General features: G+C 44.4%; 1 protein-coding gene across 1 annotated transcript in view; it reads left to right on the top strand.

Moving 5' to 3' along the window:
• Positions 1–2,819: 2,819 nt before the first annotated feature.
• The window catches only part of EGFLAM (EGF like, fibronectin type III and laminin G domains), a 194,229-nt gene continuing 174,087 nt past the window's right edge, over positions 2,820–22,961 (top strand). The window contains exon 1 of the mRNA XM_070357624.1: positions 2,820–3,127. Within this exon, the coding sequence (XP_070213725.1) occupies positions 3,031–3,127 (97 nt within the window). The 5' untranslated portion in view covers positions 2,820–3,030. The remainder of the gene's footprint in view (positions 3,128–22,961) is intronic.

Genomic DNA, 22,961 nt, shown 5'->3' with positions numbered 1-22,961 from the left:
GGATGTCAGCAGGAGGGCTGAAACTCAGCCTTGCAAAATTCGCAATGGACAATGTGTATAGATTTTTGAAAAGAGACATTCAAACCTACTGTATATACAGGGAACCCTACTCAATTCTCTGTGGTGATTTAAGTGGGAAGGAAATCCAAAAAGAGGGCATATATGTTTACATATAGCTAATTTACTTTGCTGTACAGTAGAAACTAACACAACATTGTAAAGCAACTGTACTCCAGTAAAAACATTATTTAAAAAGAAAAAAGGAACGTTCAGAAAAAAAGAGACTTGGATTAGATGGTGCTGTTTTATTAGATAATAAAGAGAAAGCAAACCCTGGAACATGACAATGATTTCATCTAGTCCCTTCATTTTGCCAAGACACACTACAAGTAGAGCCTAATATTAAACACATGGATCTCAGGATTTTTGGTCCTCTGCTGTGTCAGCTCGCACCTGTCTTCTTCAAAGTCTGGACTCTGGAACCAGACCACCTGGATTCAACTGAAGCTCTGATTCTCAGAAGTTGAGTGATCTAGATCAGGTCACTTAACTTTTACAGGTTTCCCAGTTGGCTCAATGGTAAAGAATTTACTGCCAATGCAAGAGACACAGGAGATGCAGGTTCAATCCCTAGGTCAGGAAGAAGGCTTGAAGGAGGAAATGACATTCCATTCCAGTATTCATGACTGAAAAATTCCATGGACAGAGGAGCCTGGCAGACTACAGTCCATGGGGTAGCAAGAGTGGGACACGACTAAGCATGAACGTGGTTAACTTTTACATGTTTCAGCTTTCTCATCTGTCAAATGGGGATAATACTAATAACAATACCTAGCTGGTATGGCTGACAGTGGGATTAAACAGTCTTTTAAAGAGGGTCTGGTACATGGTAGGTGATATATAAATGCTAGCCATAATATTAATGGTTAATATTACTTCCAATTTTTAAATCAGGGAGAATAATTTTTAAGTGGGAAAGAGCAGAACCAACATGGGAGATAACTTCAGGGTAACAGTTATTTGGTTCTGGGTGTCACCTTAGGTCCAACACCTTCTCGGCTGGTGGTAAGGTAGACGCTCTTTATCACAGGTGGAGCTCAAGGCAAAGATGCTGAGGACAGACTCCTGAGTGGAATGGAGGCAGGGCTTAGATGACCTCTAATCTTAAGATTCTGCTACCTTTGAGACTAGCAGCCTTGGGGGGCAGACGCAATGCCTGGCTACCAGATATACATTTAGTATCACCTTCAAAGTGAAGGGCGCAGTCTGTACGAATTTTCCCCTCCAGCTCCGTGTAAAAGGACAAACTCTGCTGTCACATCTAAGACTTCCAATGACTCAAGTCGGAGTGGGCTTTGAATTTCTTTATGGACAGTAGTACACTTGAGAACGCCAAAACAAAAGGGAACGTATTCTCAGCTTTGCTAATAAACCAGATCCGGCCCATTACAAACCCTCTAGCCAGGGAATAGATACTTCCCTCCTAAAAGAATAGTAGAAATCTTTGCGGGGAGGAGGCGAAGGGAGATAGTCAACATCGTTCCCTCCGGTTCCCTGAAGCCAGGTTAACAATGAAGGGCCTGGACGCCTGGAGCCTCCCGGGCGCGGCTCGGTGGGGCGGGGCCGGCGCGGAGTCCCCCAGGTCAGCCACCCAGGCTTCCTCTGCGGGGTACTTCCTAGGGCCTTTGATCTTCCCCCAGGAACTGGCGAAGCCTGCGTTTTCCTCCAGGTTTGTTCCCTCATGGTTTATTTATTATATCCGCCTTCTCTTCTCTTTGGCTAGAAGATCAGCACGCGGCTGTGCAACAGGACTGGAGTCCCGGCGTCTCCTGTCGCCACCTGGAAATCCAGCAACAGGCGCTTTTTCCTGAGTTCTCCGTAGCAAATACGGAGGAGAAAGGGTCTTTTTCGGAAACAGAGAGCCGATCTGGGGACCCTGGTCCCAGGATCAGTGGCCAGGACCCCCTGTTGGCCTCCAGGTCCAGCTTGGCTGGCGCGCTCCCCACTCCCAGCCGTGTTTTCCCGGTCTACCAGGGAGCTCGAGCTCGCTTCCTTACCCCTCAAGCCGGGCTTAACCTAAAGCTTCATCTCCTCCCCTGGAGGGTCTCCAGTTGCCTTCCTCTACCGGGAGGGCACTCCACTTCCCCGCCCCGGGCCCTAATCTCCACCCGGCGTTTCCAACAGAGTGACCGGCTTCAGCTCTCCATAAGCGCGCCTTAAATCCCATTTATCTTCTTAGCGCCTGGGTCCCGGCCGGCCCCGCCCCCTCTTCCTCCTAGCCTCCCACTCTGCAAACCTCAGACCCTCGCCCCTCCCCTCTGCTACGCCCCTTACCCCGCGGGCGGTGGAGCGGCTAGAGCCACCTTTGGAGGTGTTGGCAAAAGTGCCCAAGGAAGGTGGAAGCGACCCAGAGGGGCGCGGCCCGAGGAGAGTTTACTAGGGGAAGGCGGGGAGGCCCCGCAAGATTTCAGAATCAGAACCAAGGCAGAGGGTCCTGGGCTCGCAATCACCTAAATCCTGCCCTGCGTCTCTAGAGGTTGAAGTCGGCCCCTCCTAGCGCGCCAATCTAGGTCACCAGCCGGGAAGGGCTGCGCAGGGGGTCGCTAGAGGGGTGATGGGCGGGCTGTCTGCCCCAGCGGTGGGCGAAGAGTCAGATGTCTCAGGGCCTGCCCCTCTCACTTCCACTCGATTGTAATTCCATCCCCGGGCGGGTCGAGCCTTTCTCCCTCCCTCCCGCGGCCAGCCAGTCCCTCCCCGTCGGCTTCCTCAGCCGCCCCCTCACCCCCCCACCCCCCGCCGCCCGCCCCGCTCCGAAAAGCCCTGCCGCCCGCAGCCGGCTTCACTCCAGCACGCCGACCTCCCGGCTGCAGTCCTGCCTGTTTGGACGCCTCCTGGTCCAGCTCCCTCAGTCCTTCGCCTGCTCACTCAGGTCAGGGGCTCCGCGGAGGCCGCGTCCCCCACGTCTCCCAGGAGACGCCCTTTCCGTGTGCGCCCGGGACTTGGTGAAACTTTGCAGGCGCCCGCGGTGAAATGGATTTAATCCGAGGAGTCCTGCTCCGGCTCCTGCTCCTGGCTTCCAGCCTCGGACCCGGCGCTGCCCCGCTCAGATCAGCGCTCAGAAAACAAGGTAATGCTGTCAGTGCTCCCGGGAGCATCGCGTCCGGAGCGCTCAGGTCCCCGTCCCCAGCAAGGACGCGAAGCTGGCGACGCACCTTCTCTCTCACCCCTGATCCACCGCACTTAACTGGGTTCTTCTCTGCCCAGAGCCCAGAAGAGACGCGAACCTCGCCCTCCCCTTTCCATCCCAGGCGGTTCCAGGGATATTTGTTTGTTGAAAGAAGGATCTCTTTTCCAGACACAGCAGAGGTGGAGGGCTCTGTATTTGACCACAGAGAGCCGAGAGTTGGGGCAGCGATCACACTGTCTCAATTAGAAGGATTGCCAACTGTGCAGGAAAAGTCAAACGGCTCCTCCTGTGTCTCTAAACAGCTTATTGAATTCATACTGTCCAGAGCCCAGCCATTTCCTGTTGAGTGTCTGAAGATTTGCCTGGTGTGCCCTGTGCCCATCTCCGGTCCTTCCCACGCACTGTGTCGGGATGTGGCTTCAGATGTTAGGGGCTTCTTCCACTCGGGCTGTTTTCTCGGAAAGGAGCGCCCAGTGGGTTAATTTTATGCTATGTTTTGAGCTCCTGCCTTTGCGATTTAAACAAAGATATATAGCCTCATGAGCTATTACAGAAAACTGCAGCGAACTTGAAACACAGTAACTTGTATTTCCTCTAGTTACACAGGTAAAAAGTCTTGTGTTTTTGTTTACTTTGGTGTGGTGAGATTATTCAAAGTAGAACATTCTAAGCAAGAAAGTTCTTAACATTGTTTCTCTAATGATTTTTATTCCACTTCGCTGAGGTTATATTTAGAATTCTGAAAAATCTGTTTTTTCTTACTTTGTAAGGAGGGTGTTGTCTTATGGGATTAATTATATCTTATGAACAATGGAAACAGTAGAACTGTATTTGAATGCAGTCTGCAGAACTTTGCGGAAAGTACAGTTTGTCTTCACAAGTAATTTTTTCAGAAAGAAAGAGACAAACCAGGAACATTTTGCTACTTTTTACTGGCGAAGTTGTGTCCGACTCTTTGAGACCCAAGGACTGTAGCCCATCAGGCTCCTCTCTCTGTCCATGGGCTTTTTCAGGCAAAAATACTGGAGTGGGTTGCCATTTTGTTCTCCAGGGGATCTTTCCAGCCCAGGGATTGAACCCACATCTCCTGCATTGGGAGGCGGATTCTTTTACCACTGAGCCACCAGGCAAAGAAAATAATCTTGGCAGATTCCTGTATAACTGCTTAAATATTTGCACTGCTCAAGAATCTCTCTACTTGGAAAGATGACTTATTGCTTTTCAGTTTTGGAAGACACCTTTACCCTTCAAGCTGTACATGTCTTCACTTACACCTTCCTTGCTACCTGCTTTGAAATTTATAGTTGTTATTATTATCTGAAGCGGGCTTAAATTATGAGCTATTCTATTCCTACCGATCATTGCCTTTGGAGAAAACAGCAGCAGTCCCAGGTGATATTACTTTATGTTGTTTCTCTTCCTAATGCATACAGACACATATCTTAAAGCATTTCAACGAAGGAATTCTTCCTAACTTCCCTCCTTAAGATATGCAGATTGTGATCAACTCCCTTCTGTGGATTTATTTACATAAAACCATCTAGTCACAATTTTTTGAACAATGCATAGTTATAGCTGTAGTTCTTTAGCATGAGCAGTGTATGTAATGTTCTTTTAAGGATAGATTTCAATTCATTTAAGCAGAATTTTTTTTAAAAAGTATTTCACAAAAGCCTGCTGTGTAAAACTGCTCATATGGTTCACCATATTTCCTTTCTTATTTTCTGTAGTTCCTTTCCTAAAAATATTTCCTACCTGGTTCATCCAGGGTCTCATTCTGTTGTTCATGACATGAATATGCTGTGTTGGTCTCTTTGGTTTTATTTGAAGCATAGATAGGGTTTTGATAGCGGAAACTCTACCTTTTAAATATTTTGGCACATTAAACGTATCAAACTGGAGGTAGAAGGAGTGTTTGGACTAGGTTCAGCCTAGGAGAGTTTTTCATTATTTTATAATTTTATCCAGACACTAGCTTTCAGGTTGGAAGGCTGTTCAGATTAAAATGACAGCTACTTCATAAACTTTGGGGGAAAATATCCTCCTGGGCTCATTTACATCCCTTGGAAAGACTGGTTTTTGATCCGGAAAATTGGTCCAGATTAAAAAGTGAATGTGCCCCACTTGGCTCTGATGTGAACAGCAACCAGCTAATTTATAATCTTCCCCAGACACCAGCAAATCCTGCGAGTATCCATGTGGGAGTTTCTTTGTACCTTGTTTCCTCAATAGAAATTGATTTGTGTGCAGTACTTTGAAGGTAGCATGGCTACCACCTAAGGCATACTGGAACAGTCCTGTTTTATTTGAATGGCCCTGTCTTTCTCCTCACACTCCTAAATCTATCTTTGACAAGTATGGCTTTGTTGAAGTCTTGGATTCAAAATCCACCTGAAAATCCCCCACCCCCATCTAATTCTGGTGAGAAAGAGAACGACTATGCAGCTTGAAACTCAGTTCTGAGTTTCATTTGGGTCTAAGATAGGCAACCTTTCCCTCCACCCCAAGATAGCTACTCATCTGTCATTACTGTCAGTAATGAAACCTCTGCACTTGCTGAGACTCACAAGAAAGGACAGTGTGAAAGTTCAGTCATATTAAATAATAATAACACTGATTAAGTGCTTGCTACTCTCTCCGAAGAACTTGACACATAATGATTTATTTAATCAACCCAACAGGTCTGTGAGATGGGTACCATTATTATCCTTGTTTAACTGAAGAGGAAGTTGTGGCTTAGAGAAATTAAATATCTTACCCAGGGTCACTCAACTAGCCAGCGGGGAAATGGGAATTAAAGTCTCTGATATTTAGAAGCAGAAAGGAGTCCTTAATGGCCTGATTAGCAGAGATGTGCATCCCTTCGGAGAGGGTGTCCTCCTCCTGGATGAACCGGGGGGGCTCCCATGGGGCTCCCACATTCAAATCACAGACCTGGCAGGAATTGAAACGCCCTCACTTTACAGCTGGGTTGAGCGTGTGTGACTGAGGGACTTGCCCCAAGTTAACATCAGAAGCCGAGCCTGGAACTAGTACCCAGACCTCCTGAGTGATCTCCAGCACTTCCCTTACCCAGTCTCTCACCCGCGTGTGCAGAGAGGACTGCTGAGCCTCTAATGTGGGGCAGGAGGGAGGGAAAGGAAAATCCAGACAAGACACATCTGCTGGGACCAGCATGCGTCAAGCCACGTGTGTTCCCACAAGCAGATTTGTATCTCACAGTGTTAGCTTAACTCTGGCACACAGAGAGAGCTGAGGGCTCCCCTGCCTTTTCTCTTTCCAGCTGCCTGATGTCTTAGGGTCAGTGGGACAAGGTCAGGTCAGCTCAGAGTTGAAGATTTTCCCCTGGAGAACTGGGGTTCACAGTCATTTTCGGGGGAGATGCAGGTCTGTAATCATTTCCTTTCCACCTTTCCTCAATACTTCTCTACCGATGTGGACTCAAACAAAGATCCAGGGAAACTCAGCAAAACGAAAGCCTGGAGGAACAGAGCAGATATAGCTCAAGGGCACTGTGCCTTGGGGGTTGATGGTGGGGAATACAGGCACCTCTAGGTGGTTTCTGTTGCTACTAGTGTGACACTGAATGGCTAGAGGATCAAGCAGGAATCATGGGTCATCTTGTTCTACTTCCTGCACCTACACAGAATAACCTGATATTCACAAGAGTTTGCTTATATCCTTACTTGAAGCTCTCATCAAGTCCCTTTCACAGGGCATGTAATTTGGGGGACTCGGCTCTTCCGGACACCCTCTTCCTTTCCAACTAACCCTACTCCTCCAGGAGGCTGATCCAGATTGCCTTGCTTCTTGATGAAAACTGGAGCCATAAATGCCACGAGGGAGATTATGTGAGTGTGTATACTCAGTCTCTCAGTTGTGTCTGACTCTTTGTGACCCTGTGGACTGTAGCCAGCCAAGCTTCTCTGTCCATGAGATTTTTCAAGCAAGAATACTGGAGCAGGTTGCCATTTCCTCCTTCAGGGGATCTTCCCAACCCAGGGATCGAACCTGAGTCTTCTCCATTGGCAGGTGGTTTCTTTACCACTGGGCCATCTGGGAAGCTATATATATATATATATATATTCCCCCTCCCCACCTCCTCAGCACCTAGCTACTAGCATCCCCTGCAGTTCTGGCACCATAGCAGAAATATTTCCTCCAACCCATTCTTCCATCAGCCCCCCTACCCTCCAGTTTGTTCCCACTTCACAGCCAATCCCTCTAAAGAAGCCCCTGCCTCTCTTTCTCTTTCCTTTGATTCTCTATGAGGTAAAGGGACCTCTGTGAGGCCACGATCAGGAGTAAATGTGTGTAACATGAGGCAGTACTTTCTTCTCAGAATTCTTTCTCATGGAAGAGTGACTTGATCAGAAAGGAACTGAGTGGTGTTTTTTGTTTGTGCTTTTTATTTCTTACTCTGAGACCAGGACTTTAATAACCTTAGAATTCTTTTGGGAGTAGTTGTCCATCTGTTCATGGGTTGCGTGCATGTGTGCTCGGTCACTTCAGCAACCCTATGGACTGTAGCCTGCCAGGCTCCTCTGTCCATGGGATTCTCTAGGCAAGAATACTGGAGTGAGTTGCCGTGCCGTCTTCCAGGGGATCTTCCTGACCCAGGGATCAAACCTGCGTCTCCTGCATTGCAGGCGGATTCTTTACTGCTGAGCTACTGGGGTAGCCTATTCATGGGTTACTGTAGCTCAGAAGTGGTCCAGTGACCCAGAGATAGATTTCTGGGAAACAGGGCTCAGGTGTCTGAGGCAGAGGTGGGATCTCAGCTCCTGCAGGGTTATCCTGGGGAGATCCTGTCTTCTCCCGCCTCTCCCCCTCCACAAACGGGACTGTACTTCTCCCAACCCACTAAATGAATGACATGATGTCTTGATTGCAACAGAGAATCTTCTGAGCTGGTCAAGACCCTTGCCACTTGTTTTGGTCACAGCTAGTTACAGGTATTAGAAGTGCATCTGCTATTTCAGGGATTAAAAAAAAAAGGGGGGAAAGATGAGGAGATACTGCAAAGTGTAAATCGCAGTTTATAGGAGAAACACCCCCACTGCCACCCATCTTTGATTGCATTGATTGTGAACCACCATTTTGGAGAAGGACCTCAAGGTGTGACTTTAATCTCCTGAGATGAGCTGGAAGACATGAGCCCTCTGATCTCATAGGTTGGGGGTTGGGCGTGGGGACAGGGAGAGACTCAGGTGAAAAATCAAATCAAATCGCTGCCACCAGAGGGCACATTTTCTAACATTGGCTCAGAGCAGATCTTAGACCTGTGAGTCATTCTTGAACTCCTGTGTGGATAAGAATTCCTGGAGTGCATCCCAGACATCTGCTTTTTAAACAAGAACCTCGGGTCACATGGTACATGTGGGTCACAGTTCACACTTGGGGACATGACGGAGGAGAACTTGGGTTCCTCCACTGCCTCTCTTCCCTGGTACCTCCATCCCAGGAACTTTCCAGTACCCCGACAGTCTCCACTTCGATAACACACGTGTGTTTCAACCGGAACAAACCAGCGTCTAGACAGTCTGCAGGGTGTCTGAAGATTGGATTTAGGACTTGAGATCTTCGAAGGTCGCTGAAGGACATCTCTTCTGAGCAAGTCCTCCTACTTATCCTCTTTCCCCTAGCCCTGTCCCTGAGAGATGGCTGCACCCAGGAGGGACGACCTGCAGTAACATCAACAGGAAGCCGGGCTGAACTGTGCATGACCAGCCCGTTCTCCGGGCTTGGGTGAAAGCACAGACTCTGCTACTCGACAAGTTTGGGTTCAAGTTCTGACACTGTGTTTTTGTTGTTGTTTTCTTTTTCTTTTTTAAAAAATTGCCTGGTGACATTAAGCCTAGTTATATTAACTCTGTAAGCCTGGGTTTCCTTGTTTATAAAAATATAGGGTTGGCCAAAAAGTTTGCTTCAGTTTTTTCATAATGTCTTACAGAAATAGGATAAAGAAAGAACCAACCAATTAAGGATTAAATGAGGTAATGTATACACCAAGGCATTAAAAGGGATTAGAAGCTTGAAGCTTGAAGGCAATGTTTATGAATTTGGGCTTGTTTAATCTGGACGGGGGTGGAGGGGAAAGGAGGAAAAAATATGTGTATTTCCAGGCATCAGAATAATTAACACAGACATGAGTTCATGTACTTTTTATTCTTTCTCATGCGTGTTGATGTATACTTGATAACATAATTTTAAGTTTACCGAGTTGTACAATTTTTTTAGATAAATTGGCAAATCAGAAAGACTCTTTGGTCAACCACATGCCTTGATTTGGGGTTTGGAGATGTAACTGTGAGGTTTGTGGTCTTGCTTGAGTGGATTTTTTTGAGAAACACCAACTCCAAGAGTGATGGACAGTTTTTGTCTGGTAATTGTCATGTGGAAGTTTTGTAGGGTGTTGGGGGTGGGGAGCAGCTATTCCTGAAAGAGAATTATCCAGACTGACATGTGACTGGAGGTTCATGAAAATCTCCACGAAGCTAGATAGCTAAGAAATGGCCAGGGTTTGCTCACTGATCAGCCAGATTGGAGTGATTCATGGCCACTACTGGTGACATAGAAAGATAAGAGACTGGACACCAATGGCCCTTGCATTTCTTATTCATGATTCTGCATTTCCAGAGCTGTAAGAAAAACCCCACTTACCCCAGATAACCCCACCGGCTTATTTTAAGAATCAAAGGAAATCAGACTAGTGCTTTGAAAGAACTAAGGTGCTACACAAAGATAAGATATGATTATCTAACAATACTCACACTAATTATTATTATCTTAACTAATGGGATCAACCTTACTTTCTGAAGCTTTGATCTCTTTTCCAGTCTCTTCCTCTGCATTCCTGCTAAAGATATGTGAAGATTCTTTCTTTGCCTGAGTCTGAAAGTCCTGAGCAATTTAAATCTTAACACTTGTGTTTGCTGACAGGGCACCCAAAATCCCGAATCAGATTTAACGCAGTGTTAATGCTGTTTATTTTCCTTGGTGCAACAAATGTATATTAGCCAGTTAATGGTTTACATTGTGCAAAAGGAGTTGTGTCAGCAGGCACTTTTCTGTAACATCTGGGCAGTTGGAAACGTAATATTTAAATACAACCTGAGTTTAAAGCCTTCCTTGGACAGATGGCTAATTTTATTGATCTAATCTGACACTTAGGGATAGGTCCCATGATCCTTTGCTGGTAATTCTTAGGATGAGCAGAGACATAAATACACTGGACGATATCTGTGAATTAGACGCTTGTTTGTTTCTAATTTATTCTTTAAATACTTAAGTATAAACAGTCATGGTGTGAATTACTTTAATCTCTACCCTAAAGGCACTTAATTAACATTCGAAGTTATCCAGGGTAGAAGGTACTGCTCCAACATAAGAGTTTGCACTTTTTTTTAATCCCTTGGTGATGTGCGGTACCAGTGGTTAAATATTTTGAACTTCACCTCTGTGCTGGCCAGTACTCTACACTCCAGGGCTAACTGGTTAGTTACCACCTGAAGAACTTTACTGCAAGGTCCACTTTCAAAGGTGGTTGGGGAAAGTACTTTGAGTGATGCTATCAAAAATGTAGACTAGAGGGTTTGGTAATTAGCACAAATTGTGTTAGAAATGTTTCCATTAGCGAAATATATGGTTGGCTAGAAAGACTGTGTGTGCCCTTCTATTTTTTGCATGGACAAAAAGTAACAATCCAGCAAGCCCTGAGGGTCAAGCTGCTTTGGTGTTGCCTCAGAGCTCCATTCACTCCTGTATCTTTCTCACTTAACCGTAGGCTCCTTTGCCCAATGGCCCTGGATGACTTGCTGATCCTCCCATTAGAATACCAATGCAATTTTGTATTATGTAATTCTATAATATCTGTCTCAGCAATCTGCTTGCGGCTGTAACAAACAACTTCAAAATCTCAGTGACTTGACCTAAAATTTATTTTTCATTTACTCCAAGCCCAAAGTGAATATTTCTTCATGGGCAGCTCCCTTGGGCTGCTCTCCTCCAAAAGGTAACTTGAAAACCTGTCACTTGGTCTTTAATATCTCCATCTTGTACTTCCACCATCTTTAAAATGGGCCTCCAAGGTGTCATGGAAGGTAAATAGAAAGAAGACTTGTATGGGAGACATTTGTGTGCCGGGCCAGAACAGGGTCACTGGGCCCCGACAGAACTGTAATGAAGCTGGGAAATGTAGTTCGACTGTGTTCACGGGAAGACAGTTACCACATGTGATGAATTTTCTCTGAGGCAGTGATTTGGAGCTCCTAAGAGAACAAACAAGGATGTTAAAAGACTAAGTTATTTGAGAACTTTTGTGACTTGCCCATGAATATTTGTATATGTGGCAGAAGAGGGCCTGGAGTTGGCTTTCATTGTAGTGTATGTGCTCAATCGCCCAGTCGTATCCAGCTCTGCGACACCATAGGCTATAGCCGGCCAGGGTCCTCTGTCCTTGGAGTTCTCCAGGCAAGAATACTGGAGTGGGTTCCATTTCCTTCTCCAGGGGATCTTCCCGACCCAGGGATCAAACCTGTGTCTCCTACATTGCAGGCAGATTCTTTACCACTGTGCCATCTGGGTAACTAAATACTATTTGTTGCTATGTATTTCCTACATTTTACAAAAAGTAAAATTTATCCCTTTTGAAAAGTGAAATAACTACCCGGAGGGTTAAATAGAGTGAATTCCTAAGGCACATCCACTAGAACTCCAGTTTTTACCACAGTTTTCTAGAAGCTCCTTCTATTTGTGTCCCAAAACAAAAAGGACTATTCATGGTAGAATAATTTATTCAGTGACAGATGCATCTTAAAATACAAAAATCATATTTTAGACACCACAGCCTGCTTCGACGGGGATGAAGATGGTGTGGACTGATCCCAAAAAGATAAATTGATGTTTTGTTGAACCACTGTGTTTTCCAAAGCACTTTCAAAGAAATAATCTCACTTGATCTTGTAACCCTTGCCCCACTGGGAAGTCAAGGGCTAATGACTTAGCAAAGAGGAAACAGGCCCAACCCAGGACATGAGCCTATCCCCTGATGCATCAATGCAGAGGTGTTCTTGCAGCTGCTGGGTAAGAGCATCACCACTGTGACGTGTTTAGCTCTGCAGTCAGGAGGGACCTTGCCAATAGGACTCGCCCACCTTTCACTCGCAGAGGCTCCATGCATGTCATGGGACACTCTGTGGAATGAATTGGTGCTGCTTTCAGTTATACTCCTGACTGGTTGATGTGTGTTTTGTAAAATACATGATGACCGAGGGGCTATTTGCAAATAAGAAGCAGTTATCATGGCTGGAGGATGGCCCCAGAATCCTTCTAGTGTCCCCTGTAGAAGACCCTTCTGGGGTCTCAGGGACACGCAGGATACTCAGCCTGGCTTTGTCATTCCTCCAAGCTTCCCATTCCTCCAACACGTAGCCATTTTCTTTAGTGGAAATGGTATTTGCTAGACCTTCAATGTGGCGTATTTCAAAGGTTTATCATTCAAGTCTCAAGACTTTCTGATAATTTCTTAGGCATTTTTTTGATGTTCTAGGAGTTCCTAATGGGTGTAGTTAAACAAGTATATCGTGAGGTTGGGAAAAGAAGGATTCTTCTGATAGTTGTTTGAGAGTAATTGATGGGCTTTGGCCACAACCTGCATAAATAACACACATCCCTGCAGCTTGGAAGAATTGTCACAGGAATCCAATCAAACAGACATGGGTTTCAAGCTTGGCTTTAAAAGTTATGGCTGCCTGATTCCAGAGAGAGTACTTCATGTCTTAGGCTCGTAATACCTATCACAAAGGTATTACCTATCAGATAAAATCATATCTGATAAATCGGTGAGATAATATAATGACTGGAAATGCAGCTAGGAAAGTACTTAAACATTTGGTACACAGTGAGCACTCCAGAGTTAGGCCGTATTCATTAGGTTATTATAGTTTATAGAGTTTATATAGTGGTAGAGATGGTAGATTTTCCATATTTGATATAACTCCAAATATTGACAACATCGACACAAATGTATAATTGAGCTTGGGCTCCCGTGAAAATGGAACTGAAAGGAATTTCATTTCCTTGATTTCATATTCTAGATTCTTCAAGTGTGCATCATCAACCAATGACTTTTGGTATCTAGATCAGTCATAAAGTTCATGTTATTGATGAAAGATCTGGAATCAGTTTAGAGTTTAATTACAAAAAAAAAGCTAACATTTGTTTTGGGCTTTTTATAAAGCCAGGAAGAAATAATCAAGATGCTGTATCAAGATTATGTATAGCTACTACGGTCGTGATAGATTTCCATGTATCATCTGTATGGCTCCACACCCAAAAAAGAGGTTATTTGCAGTTAGAATATAAGGAAAAATTTTCCTTATCTACCTTCTTTGCTGTGGTATTAAGAGAATAAATATGAAAGATGCTGTTTCTCTGATATCTGCTCTCTCTCTGCCTGTTTTGAGTCAACTATCCTCCCTGCCAGAATAATCTTTCTAAAATGTAGTTCCAGTCCTGTCACTTTTGTGTTTAATATTCTTTCTGGCTCCCTACTGCATTCCAGACTCTAAAGCTGAACATCCAAGGTCTATCACAGTATGGCCCCACTTCCTTTTCCTGTCTTCTCACTGAATACATGATCTGTATTCCAGCCAAGCTCAATTATTTGCTCTTCCATAGACCTCCTCTTTGCTTCCCAGTGGTGACCCTGTCCACATGTTGATCCTCACCCTTGGAATATCCTTCCCTCATCTCTGCCCAAGGAAGGGCAATGACCCTTCCAAGCTTGGCTCAGTTCCCCCTGTTCTGTGAGGTCTTCATGCACCCTCCCAGCCAGAAGGCCTTTCTCTTTTCTCCTATTTTGCTGTGCTTTACGTTTTTGGTGTGAGGAGCTTTCCTGGTGGTTCAGATGGTAAAGAATCTGCTGCATTGCGGGAGACCCAGGTTTGATCCTTGGGTCGGAAAGATCCCCTGGAGAAGGGAATGGCTACCCATTCCATTCTCCAGTATTCTTGCCTGGAGAATCCCATGGACAGAGGAGCCTGGGGGGCTACAGTACATGGGGTCTCAGAGTCAGACAAGACCCAGTGACTAACATGTTCACTTTCATGTTTTTGGTGTACTGAACTGTGCCTTCGGTTAGATTGGTATTTTGTGAAGGAGAGCACTCTGATGTCTTCACCTGGGGTCCCCTCCATGGCCTGCTGGGGTGTCTAGCACGCAGTTGGTCTTTCCCACAGTTATGCAATGGAAAACAATGGCCTTGTTTGGGGCAAATACGTTTTAACATGGTGTGATTGATTTGATCATGCTCCCAGCTCCCAAATTCATTTCCTTCCTCACTCATGATACAGAAAAGATGTCACTTCTCTGTGTCAACATTTTTTCTCAACCTAAGCATACATTTGAAAACCCATACTGAAGAATGATTTGGAGAGGGAAATGGCCCAGGAGTCAGTGTGCAAGCAATATGTAATTTAAATTCTACCTCCACGTTGCCAGTGGCTATTGGAAATGTGGGTTTTTAAGGAGCGTCTGATTGAGTCCATACTGTGAAATATGTTATTTTCAATACCCAGAGAAGAGGTAGAATTTGAAGTAACAAGTTGGACTGCCTCAGACCGGCTTTTTATCATGGTTTGGGAGGTTAAGAAGCAAAGGCAATAATACTGTTTACTCATACATCAAAAGATCGTGGGGGAGGAGGAGTGAAAGCAGCCCAGTGTGTTCAGTTCCCCTCCTTCCTCCATCTGTCTTTGAAACCAAAGGAACATGAGCCTTGTGTGGGAATGGCATTGGCAGTATAATAGAAAAGGTCAGGTTGCAGGGGAAGGGATAAAGTCAGTCCATCTCTTGTAATGAGATCTGATTGTGAGGTTGAGGGGAAAACAGTACTCAAAAACTTGCTTCAGTTTTATTGTGTTGACCCTGGCTTGCTTACCAAGATCAATTCTGGAATTCTTGGAAAGTAAAGCAGCCAAAAGCTAGAGTCTTTGTTTTGTAAGGACTGTTACACCTGATAAAATGAATGCCCCTATGTGGCCCAATTGAAAGCAACCACATTGATTGACCCATTCACTAATTGATTTCTTGATATATACATATACAAGTGTATTATGAGTCTATGTGTTAGTCGCTCCATTGTGTCTGACTCTTTGCAACCCCATGGACTGTATAACCCGCCAGCCTCCTCTGTCCTTGGAATTCTCCAGGCAAGAACACTGGAGTGGGTAGCCATTCCCTTTTCCAAGGGATCTTCTCAACCTAAGGATCGAACCCAGGTCTCCTGCTTTGCAGGCAGATTCTTTACTGTCTAAGCCACCAGAGAAGCCCATGTATTTTTGTGTGTGTATGTGTATGTTCACTAAGTTGATTCAGTCATGTCCGACTCTTTACAACCCCATGGCTTGTAGCCCACCAGGCTACTCTGTCCATGGGATTCCAGGCAAGAATACTGAAGTGGATTGCCATGCCCTCCTCCAGGGGATCTTCCCAACCCAGGGATCGAACCCATGTCTCTTAATGTCTCCTGCATTGGCAGTATATATAAAGTAGAGCTGCATTATAATAGCAGTTAAAAATGAGCAAAGTAAATGATTTGATGCTGAAGTATTTAAGAGGAAGTGATGTCTAAAATTCACTTTGAAATATCAATACATCAAAAATCAGATTCACTGATGGAGACAGGATTAAACTGTTGCTACATGCTGACTCAGACAGTAAAAAAATCTGCCTGCCATGCAGGAGAACCTGGTTCGATCCCTGGGTTGGGAAGATCCCTTGGAGAAGGGAACAGCTCCCCACTCCAGTGTTCGTGCCTAGAGAATTCCATGGGCAGAGGAGCCTGGCAGGCTATAGTCCATAGGTCCCAAAGAGTCAGATACAACTGAGCGACCTTCACTCAAACTCTCACTTCATCCATGTGGTGATTATACATATGTTCACTCAAACTCTCACTTTTCTATAATTTTTGATTATTTTCACAATTTGAGTGAAAAGATGAACTAAGTATTAAGGAAATAAATGAAATGACTACAAAGTTTTCCCCACGAAGAGTGGGGTTCCATCATGTTCTGCTCTGCACACAAATAACGGTGGGTTTTCTACTCCATCCTGCTCCTCACTCCACGTTTCCTCTCTGCTCTTCTCTGCCCTGCTCCTTGCTCTCTGGGGCTGGGCTTACTGCATCACTTGGGCTGCTTTGCCCTTGGCTTCTTTGAGTTCAGCTGATGAGAGACATCAGAAGGAGATCAGGAGAGCCGGGGAGAGGCTCTGGTGTACTTGTGCCGTGATCCACCCTCCTTTGGAGGCACTGCATTGCTGGCAGCAGTCACATTTTTCTAAAACTGCATCTCCATGGCTTCTGACTCTGGCTGGCTCCCGGAACAGTTTTTTCTTCACTTTGCACTTTCTGCCCTGGGGTATTGGCAGCATCTCACTGCTGCTGGCCTCTAGGTGCATCAACACCTCTAGTTGTTTCTCAGAGCTGTTCACACGTCTGTTATGCTATGCTATGCTAAGTCACTTCAGTCGTGTCCGACTCTGTGTGACCCCATAGACGGTAGCCTACCAGGCTCCCCCGTCCCTGGGATTCTCCAGGCAAGAACACTGGAGTGGGTTGCCATTTCCTTCTCCAATGCATGAAAGTGAAAAGTGAAAGTGAAGTCACTCAGTCCTGTCCGACTCTTCGAGACCCCATGGACTGCAGCCTACCAGGCTCCTCCGTCCGTGGGATTTTCCAGGCAAGAGTACTGGAGTGGGGTGCCATTGCCTTCTCTGACACGTCTGTTAAGTTGTCTTTTAATGACCATATTTTTAGATCAAATAAATTCTACTTCTTACTGGGACCCTAATTGCTACCTTTGTTACCACTGCTGCATGATATATCCTCTATTTCTACTATTTTCCTCCTCAGGTGTAACCATGAGGTTTTGATTTGTGTTTAGCTTGCATTCAGAACTCTCAGAGGATCAGGTCCGATTTAGCTTAATGATGCCTGCTATAAATTCACAGAGTATCTACAAGAGCAACAGAAACCTTTATCTTTTGAGAATGAGCTTGTCCTCTGGGCCCAAATCTGCTGGCTTCTTGGCTAAGAACACATTGAAACTGACCTATCCTTTGCTGTGTGGTGTTGAGAAACTACTGCAGTGATGTCCAGGACTTTTAATAGAAATTCTAGGAACTCAGGTTTCTAGAACACATACGAAATGAATGCAAGATAATTCTTCATCTCTTGAGAAAGTTACCATGAACCTAAATTAACCTCTTAGAACTCCAGGGAATTTGACCTGAAGGGGAAGACCACAAGCTTGGACTTTCTCCCACGTCTGTTAGGTTTATTGCTGGTTTTTATGCTAATCATAATTTTTCAACTCAATTTTTCTATTTCTTGGCTATAAATATCTTGTACCTGATACTCTGCTGATTAATGTTTATTATTCAAACTTTAAAGAATTAATTAGTCAACACCCATTGTCTTCATTTGAATTTCCCAGGAACAGACCATAGGATAAATATTTGAATTAAAATCATTTATTTAAAAAGTAAAACAAACCAAACAGAACAGCAACAAAAAAAGGACAGTGGGGAAGTGAGATAGGGAGTCCACTGAGAAGGCAGTCAGTGAAGGTTTTCTCATCAAGTGAGTTAACACTGTGAGTAATTAGAGCTTAGACTTATGGAAGAAACTCTAGAAAATGGTATAGAACAGGTGTCTCAGAGTTTGCCTACCTGAGGCATGAGAGCTGTGGTATTTACATCAATTCCATCTGTCACCAAGGGAGGCCTGCCAGAATTATGGGCAGAGAAGTTTTCTGTGTCTTCTGAGAAAACTCTTAAAAAAATTTTTTTAATTTATTTTATTTTGACTGCACTGGGTCTTCATTGCTGTACATGGGTGTTGTCTAGCTGCAGAGAGCAGAGGCTGCCCTCTAGCTGCGGTGTGCGGGCTTCTCATTGCAGTGGCTTCTCTTGCAGAGCATGGGTTCTAGGCTCGCAGGCTTCAGTTTGTGGCACGTGGGCTCTAGAGCACAGGCTCAGTAGTTGTGCTGCACACGTCTCAGTTGCCCTGGATCTTCCTGGACCAGAAATCACACCTGTGTCCTTTGCATTGCAAGATGGAGTCCTAACCACTGGACCACTAGGGAAACACTGAGAACGTTCGTAAGGCGAAAGTTTCAAAGACTGGTAGCTGGAAGTGGGCTTGCCAGTCTGGAATGGCAAGGCCTGAGGGATTTTGGTGGGTACTAACAGTTTTTCTAAACCCATAATCAACTAATTTTATTTGGAAACTGAAGACTGAATTTCATTTACCATTTTGTTGGACAACCCTGACTCCTCCTCTGCCCCCATGAGGAGTTTATGTATTATGAGAAGATGGAAAAAGATGTTTGGATACCCTAAAGAACCCTAGTTCTCAGTCTCAACCTATTGATATCTCGAGATTATCAGGGGAAATTTTTTTATATTGCAGTACAAAATAAAGGCTTCAGTGGGTAAAGAATCCCCCTGCAATGCAGGAGACACAGGAAATGAGGGTTCGATCCCTGGGTTAGGAAGATTTCCCTGGAGGAGGAAATGGCAACCCACTCCAATAGTCTTGCTCACTCCAGTATTCTTGCTTGAAAAATTCCGTGGACAGAGAAGCCTGGTGGGCTACAGCCCAAAGGATCACAGAGACTTGGACATGACTGAGCAACTAAGCATGCACACAAAATAAAAACTTTTGATTGAACCAATTTTCTAATTGGAGATATTCAAGAAGGGTGACTATTTGGGTTTTAGATTCAAGAACTACCATCACCACCAACTACCCTCTTCCATCTAAAAAAGCTTTATTCATTTGTGCTAATTGAGAGGGCCAGTAGAAGTTGGAGACTTCATTGCTTATGGTTATGTTCTGTTGTCTAGAACTTGAGTTTAGGTTGTTGATTGTTACAAAGGGGAAGAACCATTAACATTTAAAGGCATGCATTGTGCCTTCACAAAACAGTAGTGATAGTTAATGCTTTTATAGTGCTTGTGATGTGCCAGGCACTGGTAAGAGCACAGCCTCTTAAGGCTGGCATCATAGAATCCTAGAATCTTAGAACTAGAAGGGACCTTAGGGATAGCTGGCTAAGCCTATATGGCTTAGTGAAGGTAAGTCACTTGCCTGGGGTCATGCATTTTGTTAGTAGCACAATCAGCACCAAGACCGGAACCTTCTGACCACAGACCTAGTACTCTGTCTACTAGATCCACCACCCCTATGACCATCGGGGTAGGTAGAGACTCACGTTCTCTTTTCATTGACTAGCTCTTTCCTTTTGAATTTGATTGTGTTTATACGTTTAGAAGTAATGAACCCTTTGCCCAGGCTCCTGTGACAGTGCCATGCTTGGAGAAACAAATGATCTGTGAAAAGACAGTCCAAGCTACCTTTTCAGCTCAGCTCCTTGTTTGCTGCGAAATACAGGGTCTGTGAAAAGCACCATTTTCTAAGCCACAGAGATCCATAGGTCAGTTCAGTTCAGTTGCTCAGTCGTGTCCAACTCTCTGCAACCCCATGAATCGCAGCATGCCAGGCCTCCCTGGCATCACCAACTCCTGGAGTTCACCCAAACTCATGTGCATCGAGTCGGTGATGCCATCCAGCCATCTCATCCTCCATCGTCCCCTTCTCCTCCTGCCCCCAATCCCTCCCAGCATCAGCGTCTTTTCCAATGAGTCAACTCTTCGCAAGAGGTGGCCAAAGTTTTGGAGTTTCAGCTTCAGCATCAGGCCTTCCAACGAACACCCAAGACTGGTCTCCTTTAGGATGGACTGGTTGGATCTCCTTGCAGTCCAAGGGCCTCTCAAGAGTCTTCTCCAACACCACCATTCAAAAGCATCAATTCTTGGCGCTCAGCTTTCTTCACAGTCCAATTCTCACATCCATACATGACCACTGGAAAAACCATAGCCTTGACTAGATGAACCTTTGTTGGCAAAGTAATGTCTCTGCTTTTCAATATGCTATCTAGGTTGGTCAGAACTTTCCTTCCAAGGAGTAAGTGTCTTTTAATTTCATGGCTGCAGTCACCGTCTGCAGTGATTTTGGAGCCCCCCAAAATAAAGTCAGCCACTGTTTCCACTGTTTCCCCATCTATTTCCCATGAAGTGATGGGACCAGATGCCATGATCCATAGGTAGACAGAGGCATTAGAGCGGAGGAAAGAGTACTTTTGTACAGCATCAAAATTCCCATCTGAAACTAACTCCACAGTGTGATTTTAAGGGAATTCTAGGAGGCACTCTTGAAGGGGAAATAGAGGGGAAATTTGTGTCATCAGACATTGTCAGCGGCTTAGTTAATCACTTGGCTTGCTTCTCATTGTTGGGGATAACCTTGAGGAATTAATCCACTATGGCAAAGTTCCAGGACATTTTATAAAGCACAATTATAATCATACCTTGTCAAGTACTGTCTTGGGCAGAATTGATCCTTGAGAGCTTAGGTTAGCAGACTTTTTCTGAAAAGGGCCAGATAATGAATATTATCTATTTCATTTTTACTTGTTGGGTCTGTATTGCAACTACTCAACTCATTCATTGTAAAGCAAAAATAGTCATTGATCAACATTTAAATAAATGTACATATGTTTAAATAAAACTTTATTTACAAAACAAGCGGAGGACCACATTTTGTCAGAACCCTAGTCAGCCTGAACCTTTAGATAATGCACATCACCTGGCCTGCTGCTTCCTTTTGTTTGCTCCTCTGTGGTGTCTGTATTCACTATTAACATTATTGATAATTTTTTTATTTTCCTGCTGAAAGTTTCCTGTGTCCTGGAAAATAGCTTGTCAGTTCCCAAACACAATAAAGATGGGGGTATTAGAACAAGTCCAGGGAGTTTAGCCTTAGATGTGAGTTATCCCATAAGTTCTCCATCTGATGTAGATAATGGGCCATATATGACTGTGTCCAAAACACACACACATAGAAAACATTATAGACCTGACCCACATCCTAGAACTCAAATTCTGCTTATGTTTTAAAGTAATGACAATAACTCTGTCTTAAAGGGGAAAAAGGGAGTTTCCTGGAGGTCCATGGTTAAGACTCCACGCTTCCACTGCAGGGCATAGGTGTGATTCCTGTATGCCATACCATTGTTATCAAGAGTAACTATTCTCATGTAATTATGGTAGAAACTCTTTTATCCACTCTAATTTGGAGTGGTCAGTTAATAGGAAGAGTCAATTGGGGGATGATTTAAATATAGATATATTTTATTTTCAGTTGAGAGATAGTAATGGGAGACTTATGTCATAATATTTGGATGTAAGGATAATGCTTCTTTTTTTTTAAAACATGGGCTCACTAATTAGAGTTCTTGGTCATCCGTCACGCTTAGACTGCGACAACAGGGCATTATCTGAGTGCCGAAAGTTTCCAGACATTTCAGTCTTTTAAAGTAGCTGCAATTGTTGCTTGGAAAGTACCATTACTGAGTTATCCCCAAGCAGTCAACCTAGTTTTTACAGAAACAACTTTTTCTCGTTTATTTGTATTTCATCTGTTTACAGAATGAAAGGTCATGTAGTTAAAATAACAACTGGGAGCAATGCAGCTGACTCTTGGTAAATAAGCACACCACTCAGCTGTGTGGGGAATGGGTACCCAAGGGCCATAAAGAGAGTGGAGCCCTGCCAGCCCAAGCCTTCCAGGAGCACTGGTGGCCATCAATATCAGAACCCTTGAGGGAATGGAGGATGTTGGTTAATACAAGAAATAAGTTGGACTTTCTTTTGCTCAAAGTACTTTAAAAAGTTGTTTTGTTTGGGTTTGTTAAAACAAGGTTCCTGCCCTCTTGTTCATACTCATATTTTGCATAGGTAATTTCTTCAAAGTAGACTGTACACAAGCTTCTGCCAAACCCTGATGAAATTGTCAGCTAACTTGGCCTTGGTGAAGTTCAAATCAATGAAATTAATCAATGAGCTGAGTACCCTTCCAATCGGCCATGAACCTGTGTCTTCTGTAAAAAAAAAAAAAAATGCAGTGACTAGTAAATTATTTCAGAATCAAAAAAACTTAAACACGTATAGCTTTACTACATGCCAAGTATTATTTCAAGTGTTTAGAAATAACAGACTTTTATTCCTAACATGCCTTAGATGTAGGTCTTATCCCATGGCCATTTTGCAGATGAAGAGACAGAGGCAGAAAGTTGAGTGGCGAAACTGGGCTTTGAGCATGGCAGGCTGGGCTTTCTTCCTAACCTTGTCCTTCTGCCTCTCCAGGGCTGAAGTTGTCCTGCAGAGAATGGGTTTGAAACTTGACCCAAATGAGTACTCTGACAGTCAGATCCTTTATGTCTTATAATTCACTCCAATAAGCACAAATGATAGGTTCTCAGTAAAGTGTATCATGAGGTATCAGCCTGGAGGTGTAAGACAAGCTCAACTTCCCAAATCCCTAGTTCCTCAAGGAGGATTTGTTGGCCATGGTAGACTTCGAGTTCCATAGGAGGTCCTGCTAGGCATGGCCCTGAGTAGGACTTGACCAAGGCTCTTTAATCCTTAGCCATGGACCCTGAAACTCCAACATACTTGGCTTTTATGGTTATAAAATTGGCATTAGAAAGCCAGATTGCTGGACTGAATATCTGAGTGTAATTACCACCAGCACCATCTTGCTCTGCTTTACCCAGATTATAAAATTGTGAGCAGACATAACTCCTGGGTAGTGACTTGGCACATATGAAATGATGACCAACATATGAACATGCTCAGACAGTCATGT

The sequence above is a fragment of the Bos mutus genome, chromosome 20 (assembly GCF_027580195.1).
Source record: "Bos mutus isolate GX-2022 chromosome 20, NWIPB_WYAK_1.1, whole genome shotgun sequence".
Lineage (NCBI taxonomy): Eukaryota > Metazoa > Chordata > Mammalia > Artiodactyla > Bovidae > Bos > Bos mutus.
The sequence above is the reverse complement of the archived record's forward strand: the minus strand, read 5'-3'. Positions and strand labels throughout refer to the sequence as shown.